The following is an 18,457-nucleotide window of genomic DNA, read 5'->3' on the forward strand; positions in this document are numbered from 1 at the left end:
CCTTCTCATTCACCCCTGACACACACATACTGACACCAGTTAACTCTAATCTCTTCCAACATCATTACCCTTGACGAGCCCGCAGCCAGTTTGTGCTGACTCATCTATTACTCCTGAAGCTTGGAAAAGCCAATATAGGAGGAGAAACACCCCATCCATACAGTTAGCAAGGTATGTGTGATTGGCCTGAATGTAAAATGAAAAACATAATTTCCTAAGTATGTAGCATCAACCCATGAGTGATTAGCCTATATAACATGTATAATCCTATTCTTAAGTAGTCCTTTTTTATGACCTTGACATCACATAACAGTAGTGAATAAGTTCTAATAAGCAAGGGGAAAAAATATTCTCGTAACTAAGACCGCTTTATTCTGCACACAAGCTATTATTTCACAGATGTGGGCCTAGTTTGGATGTTAGGCAAACGTCAGTCGTGAAATTAGTTGGTTGCTTAAGTTAAGAGGGAAACCAAAGCACCGCAATCCAAAGCGACAGATGAGCAGTGAAAGACAAGCACATTGGGCATCTTGATTTGCAATTTTAGGCACATACCAAAACCTCATTCCAATACTAACCTCTGAAAATAGTGTTTAGAGGGCAAATTTAAAAAAATAAAAATCTTGTGAACGCTATTAGCTATGCGTACAATGCCAGCTCCAGTCTAACTTGCTTTTGGAATCATGAGTCAGCAGAATTTACAGTCAATGTTTGGCTTTATTCCTTTATGACTTGTGAAGGAGACACTGTTCTACTATCTGGCTGATACTGACAGCAAATGAGTTTAACTGGCTGCTAACAATGCATTAAAATAAAAGAAATGTGAAAGAACGTATGAAGTTCTATCTGGGTGTATTAGTTGTGGTGTGTTTTTGGGAGTGATTCGGTGAAAACAACAAAGCCAAACATGTGTCTTTCAAGACAGGCAGTCTGCTGATAAGGTCTGGATTCAAATATGAACTATCAGTTGAATTTAGTCCATGTTACCAGAGAAGTATTTGATGAATGGAAAGTTAATATTCAACTTCGTATCAGTTAAACGGCATGCCTTGAGGACTAGATTTGGCTATCCCTGCAGTGAAACCACAAGTGGGCATATAGACAGGACATAGGAAGTAGTGATGTGCAGTCACAAAATATTATTTATTTTTGAACAACTTTTTACTGACTCAAGACTCGTTCATTTTAGTTGTTAGTTTGACCTGCTGGCGGCTCCGGAGACGTGCTCCAACCACCACCAACTGTCTATCATACATACGCGCAGGAAAACAGGTCATGCTGCAGGCAACATAGAAGGAAATGTCATGTTTAGAACTGATAATTGATCGCATGGTGCAAGAATGAATGCAAATGAATTGATTATAGAATTTTATCGATGGACACAGCTTTGTAGAACCAAAACATACACAGCCTGCCTCTGCTCAACAAACTCCTTCGGAGTTTATATCGTGAACGATATTGTGCTGCTCTCTCGCGGTAGTCAAGCAATTGCATTCCGCCAAGAGTGGTTGACAATCTAGTCCGGTTGCGGTCACAACTAGACCTTTTCAAAAAGGTATTTCAAAAATGTGTATGCCTAGCAATCAACAAAATGAACATTTTTAGAAGTACACTTGTATAAAAGTCTCAGTCATCAATGAAAGCTCCAAGCCCCCTATGGTGAACAAGTGGCTTGTAGAATCATGAATCTTTACTTCATCTTTCAACAGTAGGGGGAACCGCATGCTCTGGGCATTACTGAATCAAATGAATAAAATTATAAAGATTTGTTCTTTTCACTGAATGAGTTGAAAAGACCAGAGTCAGTAAAAAGAGTTGAACTTCCCACCACTAATAGGAAGGGGAGGGAGGCTCTAGTGCCTCCCCATCTTCCTACAGACAGACTAACATACAAACACACACACAGAAAGAGGACGTAGATAGAGGGGAACAATAAAGCCAGTCCTGCACACTCAAAGCTTCAAGCTGGCGCCCTCCCTCGTCCCCCTAGCCATTAGGGGGGCAGACAGACGGACGCTGTACTTACGAGGATGGCATTCATCCCTGAGGCTATGCCATAGACCAGCCCGGCAAGGCGGGCTGCATATGTATACTCTTTTAAATCATCCTTCAATAACCTGAGAAGCAGGTAGGTCATGTTGCAGTGCAGGGGGTCTGAGTATAGGTAGCGACTAACAAAAAAAAAAAAAAAAAAAAGACAAACAAAAAGAAGACATGAGTGTTGGGTGGGGGAGGTGGGATGAGGTTGTCAAAAAAGGACAGAGAGCAGGGTGAGGAAACTGATAAAGAAGAGTATGTATATGCAGCCTCGCGACCGGCCTTTCTGTCCACCAAGGAGGGACGGAGTACTTTGTCGCTAAAGGCCACTACTTCTAGTGTGGACGCATCTTGAGGTGTCCATTTCCCATTCCTTTGTATAAGAGTTTTGATAGAAAAAAAACTGTTCCTCTTTCTGACAGGGAACTACTTTACCAAATGACAATTTACGTTCAAATCCAAAAACAGTGCCAGTACGAATGGGAAACCGACAACTCTAGCGTTTCCGACGAGGTGATTTTGAGAGGGAGGGGGAAAGAAAAGATGATGTTTCAGCCAGGGCTGACACGAAGGCCCAGGTTGAGGGAGGAACGGGTGGGTTTGGGGTCGCGGCGACGTGAGGGCGATGGGAAATTAGGATACTTACATACATCCCATAGATGGTATTTTGGAGGTCATAGTTCAAGCCTGCTAGCTCGGCTGCATATGCATACTCGTTGAGGGAGTCCTTGAGGAGCTCCAGGTACAAATAGGCCATGTTACAATGTATGGGGTCCACATACGCAAACGGGCTGTAGAGAAAATGGCAGTGGTGAATGACACAGTAGCTACAACGCCACAGTTAGAACTCTCCCTCCAATTTGCTCTCCTTGAAAAACAAACAGTTAGTGTTGCCTTCATTCAAAATTAGGGATCAGCAGGACAAGTGGGGTTCCATGGGGTTCTTCGTAATATGATTTCAAACTGCAGTATTTGAGTACTATAACTACAATAGGTTGTATGAGGAAAACAAGTCAAAAGTTTAATCACATTACATATCACATCATCATCTCATACACTTCAACGGCTGTGGTTTATCTACTAACCTGAAGAACTCAAAGTTCAGGCATGCCTTTGGTAGGAAAAACTTGTCATCCTGCTTGAACCACACCTTGCTCATTGCAGTGTCCTAGAAAAAAACAACATGGTAAGATGAGCATTAGCAGCAGGTGCCATTGATAAGGGCTTGAAAAAGGTTGGGCAGTCTGGTATCATCATATACTTGCTTTGAAAAGAGATCGATCAAACCTCTACTACTGTCTTTGTACTTTATTGGGGTGAACAGCAGCCCAAATTAAATACCGACGCTTAGCTCAAAAGAGTTGTTCAACAAGAGACTCCAAATCGGTCAGCAGTAGTTACCACCACGTATGTCCTCCAATCCGAACACCTTAACGACAGTGGGGCCTACTATATACTGAACATCTCATTTCAGTCACCATTTCCTCATTACCATATAACAGCTTATGAACAGATTCAGACACTTGGAACATGCAGCTACGCGTTCAGGTCTGTCAGCTTCTTGGCGAATGAAGTGACAACACTTTGATAATGCAACATCCCGCCATTTTACATTTAAGTAATTTAGCAGATACTCTTATCCAGAGCGAGGCTTACCTTGATTAGAGTTGGGGCGGAGGGTGAGTCTTTCTCCAGAGGGTAAATATCAAAGTTGGTAGGAATGAACTCGTTCTTCATGGGTAGCTTGAACTTGCCATTGAAGTCGGCGTTTCCCCATTTCTGAAACACACAGACGAGTTAGTGAGTCCTCCTTGCTCAGTCAAGGGTTAGGTATGACATTTATTGATAGCTGACTAAAGGCTTCTGCACACCTATCCAACTATAGCCAATGAACTATAGACGATGCAATGGGTAGTTTTTCTCCAGACCAACTGTCCATGGCAGATGCTACATGACACAGGACCAACTATGTCCAGTGACGACCAAAGGGACTACACACGAGGCTTCGACAGTATACCGTGTATACGAAGGTATTTTGAAATACCGTAACATTTAAATTAAAACGCAGTCTCAAATGGTCGCCTGTTCCTTTTAAATAGTCAGGCAACAGTACACAGTTCAGCAAATAAACGCCAGGTCTAAATGAAATGGTTAAAATGTTTGATTTGTTAAATTAAATAATTCAGTAATGACTGAAATTGCAATCATCCGTTTAGCGTCAGTAAGAAAACTGCTAGCAGCTGTGAACTGCTAACTAACAAGCACAACAACAAAAAAACAACAGTAAACAACTTCGGTAGTACAGACCCACAGAAAATTGGCCGATTGCCCTCTAGTGGCAAAATAAAGAACCGCAGGAAATGTAGTCAATGAGAAGAATTATTCTGTCAAGGAAGTTTTTTTTACCCCGAAATAGAGGCATATTTAGACAAAAGAAACATGACAGTAACCATGTTTCCTTCCAACCCTTTCATGCGGCTGAATTATCTGACGCATGAAAAGTCACTACTGGGCTGATGGAAACAGGAAACACCGGTACAATTGTATAATAACCAACAGACAATGTTCGTTCGAAGATGTGATCATTGTGTCGGTAAAATAATTAGGCGAGAAATGGAAACAGATAAAAGAAATGAACTTCATAGGGTGGTGAATGTGCAAGGTGATGAGCTTGGAGAGGGTCTTATTCTGGTGACATGATGATCGATGCTTGGCTCCCGTTTGACAAACAAAAATTATATTAATTGTATAATATAGGTAGCCTAGCACCAGGCGCACGTGTCAAGACCAGAGTGGGCACATTTGCTATAAACGCAAGTTCGTGACAAAACCATGAAATGAAATCCATTTAATTTTTCCATTTCGGTACATGGGAAATTAACCACAAAAGTTATTTTTATGTGCACTACGTCATCACAGCCTTTTATCTGCAATAATTGAGTTTGATGGAAACATCTTTGGTGGGAAAATGTGGTTTATGCATATTTTTGAATATTTGCATGAAAATCTGTTGGATGGAAACCTAGCTAATGTTAAAAATGACAATGAAGAAATGTATTAAAATGCTGGAAGTGAATGATGGAATTAAACAAGTAACTATGCAAATGAGCAAAAGCTGTGGGCATTAAGGAAATAGATCGCTGGCTCAAATAGAATTCGGTCTCTAATAATAGGCACCTGTTTTCCGTGACTTAAGCAAATGAATGCCCGAGCTATTAATTTAAGTTTTACAGCACACATGGTATAATTTTCTATGCCGTCAAGCTTCTTTAAGTAAATATCTATAGGTTACGAGATAACTGATCGCGTTCTTAATTACAACAGTCACATTGTTCATTATGACGCCTACCGTAGTTCACCAGAACAGTTGAGCCAGTCACGTATTGTTTTGTTTACAAAGAGAGCTAGCTTCATAAGTCAGCACAAGTTGATCAATTTCCAACAGATATCTTTTAAATATTAAAGGTTAACCGCCGTCTAAGTTGTACTGAATACTCTCCAGCTGTGTATTTGGTTCAAATTAGCAAAGTGGCTAGCTTGTAAGATTCTCAACAGCAGAAACAACTCTCCGTCCTGGATCAATATCCCTGCTGTCTAATATTTGTTTTGTGCGTGCAGCAAACGGAGTAGACTTTTGAAATACAGTGCACTCGGAAAGTTTACAGCCTCGAGTCTTCTTGGGTATGACGCTACAAGCTTGGCACACCTGTATTTGGGGAGTTTATCCCATTCTTCTACGCAAATCCTCTCAAGCTTTGTCAGTGGATAAGGAGCATCGCTGCACAGCTATCTTCAGGCCTCTCCAGGCTTATGTAAATCATGTATTTCTATTTTGTTTTTTTATACATCCGCAATGTCTAAAAACATGTTTTCGCTTTGTCATTATGGGGTATTGTGTGTAGATTGAGGACTTTTTTTTCCTTATCCATTTTAGAATAAGGCTGTAACCTAACAAAATGTGGAAAAAGTCAAGGGGTCTGAATACTTTCCGATAGCAGTGTACCTGTAAAACTTTGAGCTGGATTGTCTGCCTTTGTAAATATACTGAACAAAAACATAAACGCAACAATTTTATTAACTATAGATAGAAATCAGTCAACTGAAATAAATTAGGCGCTAATCTATGAATTTCACCACTGGGCAGGTGCGCAGCCATGGGTGGGTCTAGCTCCCAAGTGAGTGGGCCTCTGCCCTCCTAGGCACACCCATGGCTGCAACCCCTGCCACTGCAGAGCCAGGCCCAGTCAATCAGAATTAGTTTTCCCCACAGTCAGTAATACTCCTCCGTTTCATCAGTTGTCTGGGTGGCTGGTCTCAGATGATCCCACCGGTGAAAAAGCGAGATGTGGAGGTCCTGGGCTTGTGTGGTTAAATGTGGTCTGCGGTTGAGGCCGGTTAAAAGTACTGCCAAATTCTCTAAAATGATGTTGGAGGCAGCTTATGGTAGAGAAATGAACATCAAATTCACTGGCAACAGCTCTGGTGAACATTTCTGGGACCTTTTATTTCAGCTCATGGGACCAACACTTTACTTGTTACGTTTATATTTTTGTTCAGTGTGTTCGCTTGAGGTCATTAGCATTTAGCTAGCATCCGCTATGGGAATTCTCTAGTACTTTGTTAGCATTCTGGTAATAGACATTTGTTTGTTTTTTTGAGTTTGAAAACAAAAAGCGCCACCTTGTGACCTACGCCGTATACCCTGGTATGGAACAAGGACAGTATAAAAAGGTGTGAATATCTGGATTCTGCTCAATCCTAAAACACACCAGGCAGATTCCTTAAAAAACATCCATAGACTGTTGGGTTGGCTGTGGTTAGATAGTTGTGTAGAAACCTTTAGGAGAAAGACACCACTAAAAGGTCATGAAATGTACAGCGTTGGCTTTGGGAGTATTAAAGCCTTCCACAAAAGCCTTTTCTGCTTTTGGAACCTCATAAGCTCAGGGGAGTTTGTGGCCCTGAGAATTGTTTCAGAAAGGTGAATTGAGAACATTCACAGTGCTAGTGTCAGTCTGCAAATAGATTTTTCCAAAACATCTTACATTTCCATCCTAACGCTGCTTTTACACTGTATAGAAAAAAGTCGGCAAACTCTTTAGCAAACATCCACTGCTTTAAACATCATTCACCACTGGGGTGTTGACTGTGGATCAACAGCACCTTACCCATAAGCCATTTGTTTTCTTACTCATGGCATGATAAACCTTAGATTATGTTGGAATGTGTGACAGCAAGTGGATGGATTGAAGATTCCTTCAAGCATTGCCAGTGGGCGATTTACAAAGATGCCCAGTCAGGGTAAATCTTAGATCTGGCCTATTTCATTGTGTCCCCATTTCCTTTCCTGCACCGAAGGAGAAGGTCTGAGGGGAGGAACATCTGATCTCCTACAACACATATTGAGGATGAGGAGAGGACGTGTGAAATCAAGGAAAGGCCTTTAGCATCACCCACAGGGTGATGAGTATATGGAAAAGCTGTCGAGTTTGAATGTGTGTCTCACCTTGAGGATCTCTTCAGATATGGGCTCCTGTTTGTAGTGAGTCCCGTACCATTCCTCCGTCTTGTCCGTCTGCCCTTCGAACGACTTTGAGACGACTGCGACTCTGCAGATGGGAGGACCAACAGAGACGGGTTTCATTATTATCAGCATTTATAAACCCTCGTCAGACCGGTTAGGAGTTATACACACTCATTTACACATTTTCCCTGAGCAGCTGGCGCTACAATTTTAGCTGCCCTTACGACTCAACTGTATAATAACACTGGGGATAGGATGTTCGGGAGGCGCCAGTCAATTACAATTTGTAGGGTCAATGTGATTAAAACAGATAAGTGGTGCAGATAGCCAGCCAAAGTGATAACTAGAAAAGTTACATTTCCCAAAGAAAATGTGTGCTTGCTTCAACTGTCTAAAAGCATTTGAAATGGTAGTGGAAGAAGTTGTAGTAGTTTTTACTGCAGTAGCAGTAGTGGTGGTGACTGTAGCAACGGTAGCATTGATTCTAGTAGTATCAGTAGAAGTAATAGAAGTAGGGACTGTAGTATTAGTAGTGACTGAAGTGGAGAAGCAGCGATTGTGGTGGTAGTAATACTGCAGAATGTGTTATTGAACTCCCCCAGTGTTTTAGTTAGAAAACGTTCAGGAACTGTTCTGGCAGTTAATTCAACAGTGGAAAGTTTAGGTGAATGTTGAGGTAAATCTGCCATGACAATGACTGTAAAACGGAGTGTGTAATGAGAAATGTAAGATCACATTTAGATTTACCCTACATGATTTGAAGGTTAACGACATGACTGAATGGCTCCAATACTAGCCTAATGATTGTATAACATGTATGACCTTGGTTGTTATTCAAGTCTACTCAGTTGATGTTCAGCGTCAGCAAGACACACTTGTTGACGCTTATTTATAAAACCCTTAGGCCTCACCCACCCCCCTATCTGAGATATCTACTGCAGCCCTCATCCTCCACCCTGATCTGCCAGTCACATTCTGTTAAAGGTCCCCAAAGCACACACATCCCTGGGTTGCTCCTCTTTTCGGTTCGCTGCAGCTTGCGACTGGAACGAGCTGCAACAAACACGCGATAAAACGCACCAGTTTTCTCAATCTCTTCATTCAAAGACTGGACACTTTTACTGACAGTTGTGGCTGCTTTGTGTGACGTATTGTTTTCTCTACCTTCATGCCCTTTGTGCTGTTGTCTGTGCCCAATAATGTTACTACCCTGTTTTGTGCTGCTACCATGTGGTGTTGTCACCATGTTGTGTTGTCATGTGTTGCTGCCTTGCTATGTTGTCGTTTTAGGTCTCTATGTAGTGTTGTCTCGCTTGTTGTGATTGTATTTATTTTTCATCCCAGGCCCTCGTCTCCGCAGGAAGCCTTTTGGTAGGCCGTCATTGTAAATGAGAATTTGTTATTAACGGACTGGCCTAGTTAAATAAAGGTTAAATAAAATGTTTAAAAACAGTGTCAATTTATCTGAATGTTTGTAACCATGGACTGCAACATCTGCTCAAACACTGAGTTACCCATATACTTATTGCAAGCATCACAGCAAGTTACTGGCAATTTCAAAGCTAATTCCCCCCCAAAAAGTGTATCCTTAACTCAAAAGGAGAAAGAGTCCTCTAAAAGAAGGGCAACATAGGAAAGGAGAATGAATCAAAGAAAAGTATTTCTCTGTGCCTTTCATTGAGATCAGTAATGTGTCTGGGTATATATAGATAGTTGATGAATGTACTATTTTTCAAGGAAGTTAAACATGTTTATCAAAAGGCTCTTCAAAACAGAGGCGTCGTAAGTGTTTTATCAGGTACCCTTGTCACACTACTGAGCAAAAATGACCCAGCAGAGACAATCTTCACAGCGCGGGTCTGATTCTGCATCCAACACAGTTGCTGAAACCATGCTGGAATGAAGAATGTAAAAAAATATCCAAGCCAGCTGTATGGTTCATCCTGATGGGCATAATAGTGTGAACATGGTATAGGAGAGCAGAGTAAACAGGGTTAGTGACCTAGTGAAGAGCTGCAACTGACCTGACGTATTCTGGCCTGAGCTTGTCCAGGACCATCTCTATCAGGTCTGGCCTGAAGTCTTCCAGCAGGTACTCTGCTGCTAGGATCTCCTCCAGAGGGTAGTACTATAAAACAAAGGACAAAAAAAAATAACTGGTCTAGGTGCTAACAATGGGGAGGCCTTTGACTAACACATGCAGGGGAACACTTTACTGGAGCACAGGAATACAGAACTGGTGCTTATTTTCACACACAAAAAAAATGCACACAAGAATGAATCCCAACAGACAAAAATACACTGGACATCCTACCCCGGTCCGACTGCCTTAATACCATAATATTTTGACACTAGCAGGAATGTCAGTTTAATTTAGATTAGGGCTGAATCGATAAATCTTTATACACAAAATAAGTGACTGGCAGACAAGGCACTCTGATGACAACATCGTCATCAAACGGCGCCACGGAAGTGCAGTGCATCATTGTGGAGACGACCTTAAGAAATGGAGAGCGCCACCTACGTGAAGTAATCCAGCAACTTTGGAGGTGTAGCCACGGGGCCGCTCCTTGTCCTTGAACCTGAAGGCCACTGTGTTTAAGTCCTGTGGAGGAGAAGCGAGACAAGTCACATGTCAATTGCATGAAAATACAGTACTATTACATACAATGGAGAATTGAGCAACACAGGATAATTAATTCACGTGTACTGTTACAAACACCAGAAGTTTAACTAAGAGGATAACAAAAGGCCTATTTGAGTAAGTTTCTCAGTCTTGGTTGTGATTTTATTTTGTTTGTAAAAAGGGCTATACATAAAATGTTAATGACGGATTGTTTTCTGACAACACATACGCTGGCTTCTAAGACAGCTTCAGTGCATTTGGAAAGTATTCAGACCCCTTGATTTTCCCCCACATTTTATTTTACGTTACAGCCTTATTCGAAAATTGATTAAATTATTTCCTCAATCTACACACAAAACCCCATAAAGACAAAAGTATTAAAATAAAAACCCTAAATACCTTATTTACATAAGTATACAGACCCTTTGGTATGAGACTAAATTGAGCTCAGGTGCATCCTGTTTCCATTGAACATCCTTGAGATGTTTCTACAACTTGGAGTCCACCTGTGGTAAATTCAATTGATTGGACATGATTTGGAAAGGCACAAACCTGTCTATATACGGTCCCACAGTTGACAATGCATGTCAGAGCAAAAAAGAAGCCATGAGGTCGAAGGAATTGTTCGTAGAGCTCCGAGACAGGATTGTGTCGAGACACATATCTGAGGAAGGGTACCAAACAATTTCTGCAGCATTGAAGGTCCCCAAGAACACAGTGGCCTCCATTATTCTTAACTGGAAGAAGTTTGGAACGACCAAAAGCTGGCTACCTGGCCAAACTGAGCAATCGGGGGAGAAGGACCTTAGGGAGGTGAACAAGAAACCAATGGCCGCTGACAGAGCTCCAGAGTTCCTATGTGGAGATGAGAGAAACTTCCAGAAGGACAACCATCTCTGCAGCACTCAACCAATCAGGCCTTTATGGTAGAGTGGCCAGACAGAATCCACTCAGTAAAAGGCACATGACAGCCCGCTTGGAGTTTGCCAAAAGGTACCTAAAGGACTCTCAGACCATGAGAAACCAGATTCTCTAGTCTGATAAAACCTATATTGAACTCTTTGGCCTTAAAGCCAAGCGTCACATCTGGAGAAAACCTGGCACCACCCCTATGGTGAAGTATGGTGGTGGCAGCATCATGCTGTAGGTATATTTTTCAGTGGCAGGAACTGGGAGACTAGTCAGGATCGAGGGAAAGATGAAAGGAGCAAAGTACAAAAGAGATCCTTGATTAAAACCTGCTCCAGAATGCTCAGGATTTCAGTCTGGGGCAAAGGTTCACCTTCCAACAGAACAACAACACTAAGCACACAGCTAAGACAACACAGAAGTGGCGTCGGTCTCTGAATGTCCTTAAGTGGCCCAGCCAGAGCTGTTTTTTCTTTGTCATTATGCGGTAGTGTGTGTAGATTGATAAAGGGAAAAAACAAATGTATCCATTTTAGAATAAGAATGTAACATACCAAAATGTGGAAAAAGTAAAGGGGTCTGAATACTTTCTGAATGCACTGTGTAGTGAGTGGACTGAGCTCAGACAGATTAGAAGTGAGTGGTACTACAGCGTAGTATTCACCTTGCACTCCTGGAAGACCCACTCCTGAGGCCCCTCAGTGCGCAGCTTCTGGATGTACTGGAACATGTGGAAGATGATGTCATCCACGTGCACTACAGAAACAAAATGACACTTCAGCTCACAGGGTTGAAACAGAAACCACCACACACACACGAACAAAATAGACAAAACTAAACAATCCCCGAGATCCTAATGCTTACGGAGTCCCTCCTCTGTCAGGTCCACATTGATGATGAAGAACATGAAGCCTTTCCCTCCCTCTTTCTGGCCGCCGACCAGTGTGTTCACCCAGCCTGCACAAGAATAAAGGGCATAGCCACCGCTGTCAAGTCAAACAATTCTACACATATACAGAATGTATTGTCAGTATAAACTCTGAATTTATTACAGTCACAAATATTTCTAACATTCCATCAAGCCCTAAATCTTAACTAAGATTCAAATCACAGCCCTCTGGCCTACCTTTGGATTTGAGCTCAGACAGCAGGCTCCCTGGGCCCTCATGGCCTATCAGGTGGCCCAGGTAGTGGCCTGGGTTGGACTTGTAGTACTTCTGCAGGTCTGGGATGGGGAACGTCACATACAAGTTCCTAATGTCCTTGATAGGCACCACTTTGTAGAATTGCTGTGTGTGGGGGTTAGGAAAGAGATATGAGTTGAGACTATGAATAGGATCTCAGTTGCACAACTCAGTTGCATTCGGAGCCTTTGAAATGTTCCACTTTATTACATTAGTCTTATTCTCAAAATGGATTTTCCCCCCTCATCAACCTGCACACAATAACCCATAATGACAAAGCAAAAAAAGTTTAGAAATGATTGCAAAATAAATAATAAAATAAAGTTGTAGAAACATCTCAAGGATGATCAATGGAAACAGGATGCACCGGAGGCTCAATTTCGAGTCTCATAGCAAAGGGTCTCAATTCATACGTAAATAAGGTACCCGACTTTTATTTGTAATACATTTGCAAATATTTCTACAAACCTGTTTTCACTTTGTCATTATGGGGTATTGTGTGTAGATTGATGAGGGGAAAAACAATTTAATCGATTTTAGAATAAGGCTGTAGCGTAACAAACTGTGGAAAAAGTCAAGGGGTCTGAATATGTTCCGAATGCACTCTGTGTGTGTGTGTGTGTGTGTGTGTGTGTGTGTGTGTGTGTGTGTGTGGTGTCAGGGTTTTCATTAAGAAAATGTGGTGCCGGACAATGTGACGGGGAAGATTTACAGGCCACTTAAGAAATTTACAATACCCATATGCATTTGGGGTGTCCACCCACCGTGCTCAGAATGACAGAAATCACATTTAGATTACGGTAATGCTGCCTAACAGAACATGCCACTCATGTAATGAAGCAGCCAACAAAACCAAATATTCTAACATTTGCCAAAATGCAATTTGCTGGAAAACACCATTCTAAACAGCGCACCTGAAAGCGGTTCCATATATGACAGAGATGAAAATCTCTGTTCGAAAGAGGGGGAAATCTAAAGTTCAAAAAAATTGGACTTGGTTGCTAATGTGACTAGGATTGTGCCTTTGCCTTCTGGACAACGAAAGAAAGTTATGAAAGCCATAACGGTGGTTCCAGTAAATGGAAATACCTTTGCCAAAACTATATAATTACTCCAGTCTACACAGAAATAAATAAAATCATTAAAAATTCTTCACCAGAAAGCATGAATTAGAGGAATCAATGATCATTAGCTCCTTTAAAAATAAAATAATGTTTGAATGTTTAGAATCAAAAGCTCCTAAAGTGGTGGGTGACGCGCTTCAATTTTACCAGTTGAGAAATAAAAATAGTAGCTATTTTTAATCATGCACCGAAACTCTTAACACGTGATTGCAGTAAGGATTGTTACGCACTGAATGGGCTTATCAAAGCATGTTTTACTGCAGCAGCAACCAATTGAGGAATTGGAGAAATCCCGCTCAAAATCGGCACTGCGCACAAGTGACAGGTGTTGAAAAAAGATAAAATGATGACTAACGCAAATAACACAGGCCAATTTAATTCCACAAAATTATGCAAATGAACCTATAGCCCGATAAGCATGATGGTCAAACGTATACACATCGATTGGCATTTCCATCAATTAATTAAAAACATTATGTAATGGAAATGTTTTTCTCCAGATCATTTTGGACAACAACAGTTTTATTTATCGGCTTTACATTTTATGTATTTTCAGGCCAAAAGCCGGCTAACGGAAACTCTGGAGTGTGTGTGTGCGCACAAACTAAGGAGCTCACCCTGAGGTGCTCCTCCTGGAAGGGGTGCTCAGGGAACTCTGGGATAGGTACATTCTTGTTCTCCACCTCTCCAAACAGCTTGACCACCATGGTGGTGAGCTCATCTAACGACTCTATAAAACGAGAAAAAGGGGACAGATTAGTTTAATTTATTAAAATACACAATCTTCCTGGGTTCAAACTCAAACCATTCAAATTGCAAAACACTTAAAAGCACAAATGTGTTCACTCTAACATTCTTGATACACTTCCTTTACTGTAGTTGTAATTTAGCATGTAGATGAGGATGGACTGTTATCATCCTGTAAGTTAGTTCTGAATAATGTACAGCAACAGGGGAGGTCAATATTGCTTAGCAAAATGTGCTACAAACCAGACACTCAACTGTGTTGCTGTGAAAGCCATTAATTATGAGGTCAGACCATCATAAACCTGGCTGCCAAGTGCAGCTTAATTCATTTCACTGTAGAGTACATGGTGTCAGAAAATACTAAATGTAAACTGGTAATGAACACAGCAGTGACACAGCCTACTGTATCCTCAGTGGCTTATTGGATCATGGCTCATCTGTGGACAGAAGTGGAAAGTTGAACACCAGGGTTATTGAGGAATCATTTACTGGGGCAGGTGGGGAGTATTTAAGGGGAAATAATATAAAATGTGCATCTTTCCCTTTCAAGACGATTCGGTACGTACCTAAACTCAGCAAAAAAGAAATGTCCCTTTCTTTCAAAGATAATTCATAAAAATCCCCAAAACTTCACAGATCTTCATTGTAAAGGGTTTAAACACTGTTTCCCATACTTGTTCAATGAATCATAAACAATTAATGAACATGCACCTGTGGAACAGTCGTTAAGACACTAACAGCTTACAGACAATAGGCAATTAAGGTCACAGTTATGAAAACTTAGGACACTAAAGAGGCCTTTCTACTGACTTTGAAAAACACCAAAAGAAAGATGCCCGGGGTCGCTGCTCATCTGTGTGAACATGCCTTAGGCATGCTGCAAGGAGGCACGAGGACTGCAGATGTGGCAAGAACACGTGTAACAACACCTGCACAGAATCGGTATATCCAAACATTACACCTGCGGGACAGGTACAGGATGGCAACAACAACTGCCCGAGTTACACCAGGAACGCACAATCCCTCCATCAGTGCTCAGACTGTCCGCAATAGGCTGAGAGAGGCTGGACTGAGGGCTAGAGGTCGACCGATTAAATCGGAATGGCCGATTAATTATAGCAGATTTCAAGTTTTCATAACAACCGGAAATCGGCAATTTTGGACGCCGATTTTGCCCTTTCTTTTTTACAACTTTATTTAACTAGGCAAGTCAGTTAAGAACACATTCTTATTTTCAATGACGGCCTAGGAACGGTGGGTTAACTGCCTTGTTCAGGGGCAGAACGACAGATTTTTACCTTGTAAGCTCAGGGATTCAATCTTGCAACCTTACGGTTATCTAGTCCAACGCTCTAACCACCTGCCTCACAAGGAGCCCGCCTGTTACGCGAATGCAGTAAGAAGCCACGGTAAGTTGCTAGCTAGCAATAAACTTATAATATAAAAACAATCAATCATAAATCACTAGTTATAACTACACATGGTTGATGATATTACTAGTTTATCTAGCGTGCCCTGCGTTGCATATAATCAATGCGGTGCGTATCGTTGCTCCAATGTGTACCTAACCATAAACATCAATGCCTTTCTTAAAATCAATACACAGAAGTATATATTTTTAAACCTGCATATTTAGCTAAAGGAAATCCAGGTTAGCAGGCAATATTAACCAGGTGAAATTGTGTCACTTCTCTTGCGTTCACTGCGCGCAGAGTCAGGGTATATGCAACAGTTTGGGCCGCCTGGCTCATTGCGAACTAATTTGCCAGAATTTTACGTAATTATGACATAACATTGAAGGTTGTGCAATGTAACAGGAATATTTAGACTGATGGATGCCACCCGTTAGCTAAAATACGGAACGGTTCTGTATTTCACTGAAATAATTAATGTTTTCGAGATGATAGTTTCCGGATTCGACCATATTAATGACCTAAGGCTCGTATTTCTGTGTGTTATGTTATAATTAAGTCTATGATTTGATAGAGCAGTCTGACTGAGCGATGGTGGGCACCAGCAGGCTCGTAAGCATTCATTCAAACAGCACTTTCGTGCGTTTTGCCAGCAGCTATGCTGTTTATGAATTCAAGCCTATCAACTCCCCAGATTAGGCTGGTGTAACCGATGTGAAATGGCTAGCTAGTTAGCGGGGTGCGCGCTAATAGCGTTTTAAATGTCACTCGCTCTGAGACGTGGAGTAGTTGTTCGAGGGTGCCTGTTGTTGATGTGTTCCTGGTTCGAGCCCAGGTAGGAGCGAGGAGAGGGACGGAAGCTATACTGTTACACTGGCAATACTAAAGTGCCTATAAGAACATCCAATAGTCAAAGGTATATGAAATACAAATGGTACAGAGAGAAATAGTCCTATAATTCCTATAATAACTACAACCTAAAACTTCTTACCTGGGAATATTGAAGACTCATGTTAAAAGGAACCACCATCTTTCATATGTTCTCATGTTCTGAGCAAGGAACTTAAACGTCAGCTTTCTTACATGGCACATATTGCACTTTTACTTTATTCTCCAACACTTTGTTTTTGCATTATTTAAACCAAATTGAACGTGTTTATTTATTTGAGGCTAAATTGATTTTATTGATGTATTATATTAAGTTAAAAGTGTTCATTCAGTATTGTTGTAATTGTCATTATTACAAATACATTTTAAAAATCGTCCGATTAATCAGTATCGGCTATTTTTGTCCTCTGATAATCGGTATCGTGTTGAAATATCATAATCGGTCGACCTCTAGTGGAAATCTGTCCTTTGGTCTGATGAGGCCAATTTATTTATTTATTTTTTCAACCACCGTGTCTTTGTGAGACGCAGAGTAGGTGAACGGATGACCTCCGCATGCGTGGTTCCCACAGTGAAGCATGGAGGTGTGATGGTGTTTTGCTGGTGACACCGTCTGTGATTTATTTATTATTCAAGGCACACTTAACCAGCATGGCTACCACTCGGTTTGCAGAAGGTTGGAAACTTTCTGGGAAATTTACCCGGAATTTCAACCCTCTGCATGCACAGTGCATTATTCCATCACGTGCAATGCACTCTTCCATCACATGTACAGCTGATTCTCAAGATCTTACACACTAATGAGATGCTAGTGAGCCCACTACTACACTGTCTGAGCCAAGGACTACATGCTTTCTGGTAAGTTTTGATTACAATACTGGGTGGGGTGAATATATTTGTATGACATACATGGTGTTTTGTTAACTAGTAAATAGTAGCCTACAGCAAAGTGTGTTTAAATAATTTCTAACTTGTTAACAATTTCTGATCGTTTTTGCTACCATGTGGGTTTTCGCTTGCTTGAGCCTGCTAACTGAGGAGTGTTAATTCACCTGTTTCCATACATTTATCTTACAAAGGAGTTGTTTAATCTAACTGCTTAACTATTTATCTGTACATGGAATTGTCTTTGTTTTTTTAGCAATTCTTTTAATAATCTTTACAGGAAAATGCCACGGGCACTATCTGATGTGTGGAGACATTTCACTGGAGCTAATGTAGAAGGAAAAGCTGTGTACATTTGCAAATACTGTGCCCAATCATATGTGAAGAATGCAACAAAGACGCAGAATCATCTGCATAAAGTTCTCCCAGCACTCACAACCTCTGACAAAAGTTCCTCTACTTCTATACAATTTAATTATGAATCAGACACCTTACCGATAGCAACAGCTCATGGTCCTCCTGGAATCAGATTTTGTTTATTACTCAATGGAGGAAAGTAGTCAGAAATGTTAATGCATGTCTTGCTGGAGCTGTTACATGCAACTGCTTCACCTCTGATGCTCACAGGCAATGTGTATTGGAAGATATTTCTGAATGTTCTTTGCCCAGCATACACCCCTCCAACCAGGCATGCTTTATCTACTTATTGGCTGGATGCAGAGGTCAAGTGAAGGTCAAGCAAATCATAGAGAAAGCAGACTATTGCAATCATCTCTGATGGGTAGCCAAATGTTTGTGGACAAGGAATAATTAACTACATCATTGCCACCCCTCAACCAGTATTCTACAAGGGCACAGACACAAGGGACAACAGACACACCAGTCTCTACATTGCAGATGAGCTGAAGGCAGTGAATGACCTTGGACCACAGAAGGTATTTGCACTGGTGACAGACAATTCTGCGAACATGAAGCCTGCTTGGTCTGAAGTGGAGGAGTCCTACCCTCACACCCATTGGCTGTGCTGCTCATGCATTGAATCTGCTCCTCAAGGACGTCATGGCACTGAAAACAATGCATACACTCTACAAGAGAGCCAATGAAATGGTTACGTATGTGAA

General features: G+C 41.3%; 1 protein-coding gene across 3 annotated transcripts in view; it reads right to left on the reverse strand.

The window, feature by feature from the left end:
* Positions 1 to 18,457, reverse strand: part of LOC129853215 (insulin-degrading enzyme-like) — a 47,408-nt gene that overhangs the window by 16,203 nt on the left and 12,748 nt on the right. For 2 of the 3 annotated variants that reach the window (XM_055919014.1, XM_055919004.1), the window contains 10 exons: positions 14,022 to 14,134; positions 12,223 to 12,385; positions 11,961 to 12,053; positions 11,761 to 11,852; positions 10,086 to 10,166; positions 9,586 to 9,689; positions 7,544 to 7,646; positions 3,694 to 3,816; positions 3,123 to 3,205; positions 2,684 to 2,828 (listed from right to left, as the gene is read on the reverse strand). In XM_055919014.1, coding sequence (XP_055774989.1) covers positions 2,684 to 2,828; positions 3,123 to 3,205; positions 3,694 to 3,816; positions 7,544 to 7,646; positions 9,586 to 9,689; positions 10,086 to 10,166; positions 11,761 to 11,852; positions 11,961 to 12,053; positions 12,223 to 12,385; positions 14,022 to 14,134 — 1,100 coding nt within the window. Of the gene's footprint in view, positions 1 to 2,683; positions 2,829 to 3,122; positions 3,206 to 3,693; positions 3,817 to 5,386; positions 5,601 to 7,543; positions 7,647 to 9,585; positions 9,690 to 10,085; positions 10,167 to 11,760; positions 11,853 to 11,960; positions 12,054 to 12,222; positions 12,386 to 14,021; positions 14,135 to 18,457 lie in introns of those variants that run through there. The other variant, XM_055919022.1, reaches the window with a different exon arrangement.

This window comes from Salvelinus fontinalis, chromosome 1 (genome assembly GCF_029448725.1).
Source record: "Salvelinus fontinalis isolate EN_2023a chromosome 1, ASM2944872v1, whole genome shotgun sequence".
NCBI classification, from domain to species: domain Eukaryota; kingdom Metazoa; phylum Chordata; class Actinopteri; order Salmoniformes; family Salmonidae; genus Salvelinus; species Salvelinus fontinalis.